The 11748-nt window shown below is 32.6% G+C and overlaps 1 protein-coding gene across 1 annotated transcript in view; it reads right to left on the bottom strand.

The window, feature by feature from the left end:
* Positions 1–3091: 3091 nt before the first annotated feature.
* Positions 3092–11748, bottom strand: part of LOC149090268 (testis-expressed protein 2-like) — a 28598-nt gene continuing 19941 nt past the window's right edge. The window contains exon 10 of the mRNA XM_089233590.1: positions 3092–9479. Within this exon, the coding sequence (XP_089089716.1) occupies positions 9384–9479 (96 nt within the window). The 3' untranslated portion in view covers positions 3092–9383. The remainder of the gene's footprint in view (positions 9480–11748) is intronic.

Raw genomic sequence — 11748 nt, 5'->3', positions numbered from 1 at the left:
TAAGCTTATTGGTTGAATTTTTCATGTTTTATAAAAGGACTTTTATAAAACTTTTATGGTCTAATCCCTGCCCAATACACGTGTAGTAGAGTGTGAACCGACAAAAAAAAAATTAAAAATCAAACTTCATAATACACGTTGGTGGCAAGCAGATATGTCAGATGGTGATGTAAATAAATAGGTAATTTCAGTCACACCATTAGTTTATGACTACATGCACTATGTTTATGTAGAAACAGTAGAATAAAGAATAGATTTTTCCAGTTGGTATTCCACAGAATATGAGGTTGCGCGAGAGCTTTTCTGATGCTCCGCGGAATCAAACGCCACAAAACCCTTTACTAATATCCCGGAAAAAAAACAAAAACATTCGTCATCCTCCTGATAAATATCTGCTCTCTATTGACCGTCTTTTTTCCAACAGATGTCGTTTCACGTTTTAGTGGTGTTTGTGCAATCCATTTGAATTTTCTTCTTTTTTTTTCCAAATTCAATTTTTAAACCAGAAGCAGGTTCAAACTCTGTGCTTCCAATAGGACGTCGTAAATTTTATTTTCCGTTTTATCTGGAAATTATAGGTTGCAAAAAAAAGTTGTTGTTTTTTTTAATTTCTTCTTTTTTGGCATGGAGTGAGGATTCTTAACCCATTTGCGTCATTCGAAAAAGTGGGAAATTGGCCCATATCGCCAAAATCTTTTATTGCATAAAGTTAGAAATATTTCAAAATGAAAAAAGCGAAAAACAAAATGGCGTACACAAAGAATTTATAATTTTACTTAGGTCAATGAAGATACAGATTGAAAATAATTTGAAAAATTGAATTTAATAGTTTTATACAGTATGATCCCCCCTATCATATCATTTTGCCCTAGATCCACGGTGATGTTAAGACAGACTTGTATAAAAGAGTAATACAGTGATACGTCGGCTAACGAAGATTTTTTTCGGGACTTTTCTGCCTCGAATACGGATTCGGCTAAGGGATATTTTCGTTGATACGGATGCTAGTGTTAACATAAAACAGTTGCTTCGTGAGCTGAATTATAGAACCAATCATCATCGGAGAATTACTGTCACTCGAGCCCGATTAACTCATGTCCACTAAGGAATTCTTCGAAGATCTGAATCTCCACTTCTCTTTCTGAAAGTTTTCGCACGAATCATTTGATATAAAAAGAAATATTCGGCTTATTGAAATGCATTGAAAAAAAAAGAAGCCTACGCACTCAGACATGTATGTTCTTTCAATGCAAGATTCAGCATCAAACTGAACAGTCTCTGGACATGTTCTAGAAGCATTTTTTTCTAATTTGCTCGTATCAGACACATAAATGAGCTGACCATTCATCCCCCCTCTCAAATGGATGGGGGGCACCTAAGGCTTTTTTTTTTTCTTTTCAGGTGGTCAGTAGGAGGCATTACATCGTGTAAGAACAAGGTGTTCCGAGAAAGGAAAAGCGACGCCCCCACCCCACTCAATCGATCAATGAAATAAAAATGAGAAAATCCAGAGCTCCTACAACCAAACCCGAGTTCCGTTATTCAAAAGTTATTTTCATCTCTCCGAAGAGGCTTTTTCTTTCTAAAACTCCCTTTTTTGACTCATGGGCTGGAGCCCCGTCAGCCCCCCCTCTTCCTCGTTGGGAGCATGAGAAGAGATCCCCCCCGTCTATCCCACTCATCCCTGGCCCACTCGACACCTCCTGACATTAACATAAGGTGACCATATGACCCGCATTTCACGGGACATTCCCGTATTTTTGATCATTCCGGCTTCATGAATTTGACTCATGTACATACCTGATGGTTACTTTCTTTAACGCTTACAACGGCAACCCCGAGATATCTCGTCAAACCTGATCTGCTTTATTTCGGTCACTCCGAAATATCTCGGGTTCTTAACACGCTTTTATTTCCAATGTGGTAGTTATGATGCAGATGAGTAAAATTTTAAAAACGGCTCAAAGAGTTAATATTAAGTTAAAGTTAATAGTTAAGTAAAATCGACTTTCTTCCTGTTATTTCAAAAATTTCCAGTTTATACTCAAATTTGCATCGTTTTCAGCATTTTCGAAAGGAATTTCTCTCATGTGTTAGTCGGTGCAAAGTGAAAAAAGACGCATAAGTGAGAGAGGCGTATATGTTAATAGCATTCATGAAGGAAAGTTATTCTTTCCTCCATGAATAGCATTATTTGCGTATATCTTTGACCGGGATTGCTGAAAATCCGTCTAATAAATCGTATATAAGTGAGAGATCATTATTAATTCAAGTATCAATGATTGCTGTAGGTGTGTAAATTTAACAATCAAAATTTGACTCTATTCTTTATAAAGGATTCAAATCAAACGTTATTCTTATGAAAGTAAAAAAATTATCAAGTTTCCATTATTTCTGAGATAAGTGATATAGTCGATCGAAAGATGAGCTTTAATAAACGAAAACCTGTATTCGGTTTTTAATACATTTTGGAACAAATTTCAATTTATGTTCGGCCATTTATTTAAATTGTGCAATTGTCTCTATCATGGCCGGAACCAGAAATTTCTTTCGGGGGGGGGGGGGGGGGAAGGCAACTGTAGTCAGAGGCGGATTTGTGGTTTCGCCATCTCCGGCTATTCAAATTTTGCCGCCCTTCTACCATGGTGGAGATACAGGAAAGAGGGGCATTGCCCCCCACTTTCCCCAGCGACAACGACGTAGCCGATTGATCTAATGGGCGTCCTGCTCTTTGCGACCCGTGCCTCCGCGCAGCCAAGAGCACGTCCCACACAATACGGCGATAGCCTTGGTCGCACGTAACCGACCTTTATATGCATTGATATCACATCATTACCCCTCCCCAGTCCCTTTCACATATCTTTCTCTACCTCCACCAATGACTTTTACAGTTCTAAAATCAGATAGCCTTGACCATCAATTACAAAAGTTTGTCGCCATACGCCCCATAAATACGCCTCTGACTATTATTTCGGGGATGGGAGGAAAATATATTGAAATTCCAGGATACACCCATTATTTGGAATTACTTCGATATCTCTCCGAGATATGAAGCTAGGTGGGTAAATGAAGATGCATTTTTAGAGCTGCAGTCACAAAATTTATTTCCATCAATGTGCATACAATGAACATTCACACACACATGTAAGCAAATTCAGTACATATATATTATATATGTATATTTGTAAATATACTCTTATATTATGCCTCAATATTATCACAGTTTGATTTTCATAAAATTTTTTTACACGAACATGTTTGAATATATATATCTAAACAAAATTAGTATAATAATACAATTCCAAATAGTTTTCCTGAAACTATCACCACACTGCTCAGTTCCAAAGCATCCAATAGGTTTTAGGACTAGATACACCAGACTTAAATAAAAGAAAGGAAGGGGGTAAAAACATTTTATTATGATGAGGACTAACTTCTAAATTATTGATCATATTGTAATAACGTGTGCTTCAAATTGGGAAAAATATTCAAATAATATCTAAATCTTAGATATTTTATTTATTTTAAATGCTGTGTAAACTGTATTGAATTATTTTTACACATCCACATTACCTATTATTTGTAGACAGAAACTTTTTATCTGGTATTTAGTGAGTCAAAGAGAAAAAGTTCCATGTTTCTAAGTGAAATATTTGTCAAGATACAGTATTTGAATTTACCATTCACAATTTTTTTCCACTTTCAGCACAAATATTCAGACAAAGGAATCCTTGCTTTGGATGACCAGGTAGGAGATAAACAAAGTAAGGGTCATGTTTTATGATAATTAAGAAAAGTATTGAGTTTGAGATTCAAATACATTTTCAACATGAAATCAATACATTTCAGGGTTCAAAGTAAAATTTTGAATCCTGACATAAGAATAAAACATAAATAGTATAGATACAGCTTACAGCTGTATATTTATTTTACCTGTACAAGGAGTATAGGTAAAATAAAAATGTAGTTATCAAACTTAAAATCTTATGAGATGAACTTCTTTTCTCTCCCATAACATGCTTATTGCTTCAGTATGGTATCTTGGGAACAATTCATTTAGAATCATGGGACTATTAATGTCACTCATTAAAACACAGGACAAAAAGTGTCAAAATACATGTATAGCGTATGGGGATTGTATCAAAAAAAGAATTTGTATTTTGATATGCATATAGCACATTGTAAAATAAATGGCACATGTAAGGTTTACATGGCATTTAAATATTCTTTCTACCTGGAAGTCAAACTTTATAAAACAGAAGGATTAGAACAAATTCTATAAAAGAACAAAAATAATTAGGTACTGAAAGTTCTTTATGCTGCAGAAACAACTCCATAGAGACGAACAACTCCATTAGACCCTTTCACATTACGTCGATGTAAATTCTTTCTGGAAATCATCATTAAAAATTTACAATACCAATAAAAAAGTTTTTTGTAGTTTTATAAATGGACAAACTTTCATGTACAATTGATGGTTACATTGGAAATTTTCTTCTCATTTGTAATCATTCTTTCATATTTGTACTTATGATAAAAAGGAATGTATTGTACATATATAGTAGAAATCTTTTGTTAATATTAATGCTATAAAAACTAGCAAAATTCTCAGACATTCAATTTAATTATCATGATAATTATTTGATATAGTTTTTTAAAATGCTCATTTAATATAAAAGTGCCAAAAGTTAGGTGAAAATCCATTATAGTTATATATATGCAACAACTCTTACAACACATATATACATTGCTTATCAATCATTGAATATAATCTTAGATGAAATCACATTAGCCATAGCCTCTATAAAATTGATAAATAAATAATAACTTAATCATCACAAGAAGAGCTCTGAGCTACTTATACTAATTTTTTTTAGTGTCCCCTCAGAGTAGAATCAGGAGGGGGGGGGGAGGTCTGCAACCACCTACCCATACATATTGAGTTTGATCGAATGGGGAAAATGATTTGGTTAATGTAAAACAATGCACAGCAAATTTTTTACATGGTGTTTAGCACATCACAATATGAGTAATGTTACATGCACATCACATCAGAATGACACCACATGTCCAGATTGAGGAGCATTTTACAAGTATAAGGACGAGTACAAGTAGGCTAGCATTCAAGTTTACACTCAGAGCTTCAGCTTGGTCTTTTGATGGAAAACAAACTGTATCCATGGAAAACAATCAATATTATTCAATCAACCTAAGTTTATAAATTGGAAAAAAAATAACAGTTTAAAGCACACACATCTAAAATTCAATAAATTAGTAGACCCAAAATTTCCATCCAGAGCTCTTCTTATGGTGGTCAGAATGTGAGTTTGCAAAATATTTTCATTATTGCGGGAAGAACACATCATATGAGTTAATACTGTTTCAAAACCCCATTGTTTTTTTTTTACATGCAAGTACTTAGGTTCTTCAGAATTGTGAAAGAAAAAAAAAGTCTACCTACTAAATAATATTAAAAAAACACGGGGGGGGGATGATTTGTAATATGATATAGTTTGATGGTTATCACTCATGATAATGAAGAATGTCGAGTTTCAAAATGGTAATAAGATCTTACTGAAAAACAAGAAAGAATTTTTCAATGATAAATTTCACAGAGATACATTTTCTAGAATCATTAAAATAAGTAAGCTATGACACAAAACTTTGTGTCAGTGTGATTTCTACACCCTTAATCTCCAAGAACTCTGAAATTAGAAACAAACATACAAATTGACAAACATGGTTTTCGCAAGCATAACCAGAGATATTACATAGATCTACTATTTTTGGTTTACGTAACCGATTCACATTTTAATCATGTGAGACACTGAGCAAAGACTCATTCACAACATATAAGCATAAAGTATACCTCCTATGTACAAAATACTGTATCTGAAAACCTGCAGACATAAATCAATAAGGCAAGTCAATGCTTCGTTGTTCAAACTATAATCGCTAGCACCAGTGAAAAAAAAAAGCCACACTGTCTAATAAGTCGTCAGTAACAAAAATGTGTCAAAAATTCATAAGATGACAATAGGTAGCAAAATGGAATATATTGACACAGATGAGCACTCCATTTCATTTCAATTACAAATAGGGAGCAAAGAGGTTTTTAACATCATTTCAAATCAATGGGTTTCGTTTTTTCTTCAGAAATCCCCACCAATTATTGAAACTCTTGTGTGTATACTATATTTTCGTAGTCTGCAAATGTCATAGCACAAGAATTTGAAAAGCACTGCAGCAGAAAAATTATACAGTGAAACCTTGCTACAACGATACTTGATATAACCCTCTACAACAATATTTTTTCAAGTCTTCTTTGAAAACGTCTGTATTCTTTGAAAATGTTCAACCGCTGCCTCTCGATATAATGATAATCTCTCTACAATGATATTTTTCTTGGTCTGCCGAGTATCATTATATCAAGGTTTCTGTACAAAAAAAAATGACAACAATCACACTACTGTAGCTGCCAGTGTCTTTAATAAAAATACCTATTTAAATTGCTTATTTATAGTATTACTGTTGCACAGCAGTTTCCAACAATCATGTGATTGGAGACCTCATGTGCAATGTTTTGCAAAAGTGACTAATGAAAACAGATTTACTTCAACAACTGCTATTTGGTTGAATGTAGTGTAGAAACATGTAAGTAGCATCCCCAGACACCAAGGGAAAGCACGACGAGCATCATATTGGAGACCACTGCTGTAGTATCTTAGTATAGAAGCCCAGTATCAGCAAAAAAGTTTTCAGATATGCAACAGAGTTTTAATGTATGTGGTGAAATGGAAAAGATATATCACTGTTATATATATATTGAGCCGCCTTGAAAATTTTGACTATTTCTCCATGTTAAAAGCACCTTTCACATACTGAATTAATTATCTGTGAGCAATGTAAAGTATATAAGTAAAAAATTTTCTTCCTCCTAACACTTTGTTTTTAACGAACTGATGATAATGGGACATTTTCAAATGTTGTATGTTAGCCTGTCTATTTTGAGCATCACAGGCAAATTCTAAATCGTTTTCATCATCATCAGAGAGTTCTAAACACATATTTATTCATTCATCCATCTTTTGATGAGAATGATCTAAATATTGTATTTAAATATCTGAATAAAAACTGTTAATGATCATCAATTAAACATTCAAACAGGTTATTGTCTCAGGATCTGAAAACCAATTTTGACTGCAAACAATACATTGAAGTAATTCATGGTAGCCACTGAATAAAAAATATCTTAATTAAAAAAAAAAAAATCTTGTAAGGAATGTTTAAATGCAACTACACTTGATGAGAAAAATCAGACAGCATAAATATATATATTCATCAATTGCATGTACAGACAAATAAAAGAAATTTCTAATAGAACCACTAGATAAAATTCAATGAAAAATACATAGAAATTGCAAATTCCCTTGCTAATGTTTGAAAATATACAAGTATTATTATAAAAATCATAATATGAGATATAAAAAGAAATCAGCCCCAAGAAATATTTTGATTACAAATTCATACTTTATTGCACATGCATGATAATAAAAGTCATAACACATTTATTTATAGATATATTTCTACAAAAACTATGTGTATGGACTTTTACTTAGAAAAAATATATATTAAATAAACTTTGAAAAAATTCAACCAAGAAAAAAAAGGCACAGGTTTTACAAGAAATAATAAATATTGAAATGTTAATATACATAACACGTATTGTTAAACAGAAATAAGTGATAAAATAATAATAAGAGACAACAAACTCAGTTTTATAGCCAATAGTATATGAGATAGGAAATAAATTGAACTTTTCAGCAAAATTTGGTATCACACATTAGGAAAAAAACATTTGGACATATAATGTAAGACTATATGGATTGATATACTCTGTGAAAAAATAACAGACATTACTTAACTTAATGGCTTAAATTTCATACTTCACTTACTTTTCTACTCGAACCTACAGAACATTTTTCCCTCGTATTTTTGGTAAAGTGAAGCCCATTTACTTTTCCCTGATAACTAAAAAAATTGAAGAACTTGTTCAAATTTTCAAACAAAATTTCAGTAAAAACATTTTTTTAAGAAAATAACTTTATAGTGCAGTTAATAATTAAATGTTTAAAAAAAACAACATAAGCAAAAGCATACATAAGCCATAATATAACATATAGTATTTTAGCACTAAACCCTTCATTCCATTATTTTTAAAACCTGATATGTTTTTGAATCCTAGTCAGAAATATAGACATCCAATCTTGGGATGCAGGCAGAGAGCATATTCAGCTTAATTTTTATGTCGCACATTTTGAGAAAAGGAATCATAAAGAAAGGAAATTTAAAACTGAATTTGTTACAGGAAAAAATAAATATTTTACAGGAAACAGTAGATATGTGCTGGTATGAGGAAAAAAGATTGATAGAAATTTTCAATAGAAAACAATGTGCTTCAAATAGGATACTATCAATATATAAAATGAAACGTGTCACTAAATATGTAGATTCCTATAAAAAAATGAAATGGTAATACATTATAAAAAAAAGTGAAACAGTCAATAATACTCAGTAATAATTACTAAAATATACACTTAAAAATGCAAGAAATAATAATAACAATAAAAAAACTTGGAATGTCACTTAAACAGTTATCACAGTGTGTTTATTTGAAAAAAAAATTCAAGGAACATTAATATCTAGTATGTCCCGACTTACGAAGAGGATGCAATCTTAACAAGAATTTATTGTTTGAGTGAGCGAGAGAAACCACTTCTTTTTCTACAGAGAGTATTCATTTTATTATGTATTCTAATTATAAGATTAATCTTTACTTACTTTTTAAAACCGATTAATCTTTAATACATGTAAAACATCCACAGGCTAATCAAATAATTACTTGAGGGTTGGAAAAGAAAGATTGAGAAGACGTAACATGGTGCTAGTTTAATAATTCTTTGCCATGAGGAAAGCATACTCTATCTTTCAAGTTTTTCATATATTTCAAATATATAGGATCATTATAATTGGATGAAGTTAGCACCTTGAATATTCGCAAGTCGGGTATTTATATATTTACTTTTCTATTATATGAACACTAGAAATCCCCATTAATTGTAACTGGATGTTATAATTAATTATCATATTTTCAATACTTATATTTCCCTTTGAGAGCATAAAGATGTACACTGTAAACAAGTAGCAGTCAAAAACAAGTTTGATTCAGTTATACATATCCTTACAGATCCAAGATTTACAGCAGCATATTTTAAAATATTTTAAAAACTCCATCTTTTCTTATGCACTGTAAGTCATAAATCATGGCTTGACCAGTATGGTGTGGTAATAAAAAGTTTAAATTCATACAAAAAAATGAATTCTCATTTAGTAAAATTCTGCTCTTTCTTTTCATAGTCAAAAGGGCTTGTCATAATTGGAATTGGTACATCATCCATGTTTGGCATAACAAGGGCTTTCTGAAATATAGAAAAATAAAATTTATAATACTCATCAGGCAAACAGTGAAAATGTTGATTTACAATTTAAAATAGATTAAAAAAAAGGTAAAGAGGATAAAATGAATAAATCAACCCTTCAACGTCAAGCAACGCACTCAGTACATCATGGTGGCCAACTGCATATCTTAATTTTTTAACCTATGATATTATTTCATAATCTCTGCATGCTTGGTAACATTCAAAAGAGGAATAATGCAGCTTCTAACAATCATAACTATTATATTATTTTCATTTATCATATTTTATTGTGAGTGCTGAATGTTTGCTGCTTAAAACGTGGGGATCTTAGTTTTTTGTTACAGACAGGAGGCTATGTTATAAATCGGATTTTTGATAGCCATAGAAGTTAAAGAAAACAATTTTACCACAGAAAATATCGTATAAATTTTTCAAGTAATACAAATGTTGTTATATAATACAACCTCTGACAATAAAGTTTTATGAATGAAGTCAGAACGGCTGATCTGGCAACACTGGCGAAGCAAAACGCAGCACATGTGTAGCAGCAGGTGTTGACCATCTGCCATCACCGCTGTTCAGTTGAGCGTCGTTTGTGTTCCGTGAAAGACTTGTTTTACAAAGTGCTTGTTTAGTGCGTTGGTTCTTAACTGAGAACAGGAAAATGAACGAACAAAAGATCAATTTAAGGTTTTGTTTTGTGTCGGGTACGACCCTAAAACGAAACGGCAAAGCATGGAATGACGTTCTCCTGCATCACCTCGTCGGAAAAAGGTCAGAGCAGAAAAATCACGCATCAAAACGATGCTAATCACCTTTTTTGATAGTCAAAGCATTATCCACAAGGAACTTCTACCTGAGGGATCGACGATGAATGCTGCAAGGTACGTTGAAATTTTGACCCGTTTCATGAAACGTCTACGCAGGGTACGACCTCAGTATGCACAACAAGGTTCATGATTTCTCGTTCACGACAATGCTTGCCCTCACACAGCCAATATCGTCAAACAGTTCCTGACCAGAAAGGGGGTGGTGCAAATTGAACATCCACCATACTTGCCAGATCTCAATCCTCCAGACTTCTTCCTATTCCCACGACTCAAACTCGCTTTGAAAGGAAAGAGATTTGACGATATTCCTGACATCCAATGAAACGTGACGAGGCTATTGAACTCCATCCCAAAAGAAGACTTCTTGCAAAGTTTCCAGGACATGTATAGGAGATCTCAGCGGTGCATAGTAATGGGAGGTGACTATTTCGAAGGACAGTAAGGTAACTTTCATTAACATTTCATCTACGTTAATGTTACAGGACTATTCACCGAACTTTATTGTCAGAGGTTGTATTATAGACAACTTATTTTATAAACAAAGATTTTTCAAATTAATTCAATGATTAGTTTAAAAGTTATAATTTTTTTACTAAACATCTGTGAAAACTAGTGATTCTATCTGAATCTCTTTTGGGCTTGCTGGGTTAAATAAATAAAAACAAATGTTATGTATTCTATTTATAACTCATATGGGAATGACAAAAATAATATTTTAAAAAATGCAAAGCTTTTACTGACTTCACACTGCATGCATACATAATATGGACATTCTTGTATAAGCTGACAGAAAACGAAACCCTAATGGAGGAGTTATGCTAGGTAAACAAAAACTATGAGGCACCCAGCAGATGACCTTAGTAATAACTACATGGTTGTAATACATGCCATGAGAATAGTGCTGCATTGAACAGGCAAATCAAGTTGGCTTCAAATAAGCCTCCAATATTTGAGGCTTATGTCATATACTATGACCCCTTTTCTTTGGAATTGTGTTTGTTGACAGTAAAGAATGGTTCAAAGCTGAATGCCATCAATGTGAACATCAAATTGATTCTGAAAGTTTAGTACATATTGACACCATGTTGCCATAGCAATTGAGATCACCTGATATTTCCCCCATAGAGTTGGGTGAAATATTCACCCATTTGTTGGGCATTATTATTGTTAGTATTATTGGGCATAAGCTTTAAACTCGATGCCAATTTGCCTTTCTGGTTCTTGCAAGAGGCATAGAACTCTAAACCATGAAGTGACATTCAACACCTCCATAGAAAGATATTAGTATAAAACTGTATCCAACATTGTGAAGACAATTACATTTTAAAATGATTATTGTAACACATTTACAGTCATGTAGATGAGTACAGTGTCTGAATTTCACTTATTAAACTCAAGTCTTTATTGGTGTTGGGATTTCATTTTTCCATGTGTAAATA

Source organism: Pholcus phalangioides, unplaced genomic scaffold (genome assembly GCF_987345545.1).
Source record: "Pholcus phalangioides strain wild (caught in Gottingen) unplaced genomic scaffold, Ppha-v1.0 ptg000001l_1, whole genome shotgun sequence".
Taxonomy (NCBI): domain Eukaryota; kingdom Metazoa; phylum Arthropoda; class Arachnida; order Araneae; family Pholcidae; genus Pholcus; species Pholcus phalangioides.
The sequence above is the reverse complement of the archived record's forward strand: the minus strand, read 5'-3'. Positions and strand labels throughout refer to the sequence as shown.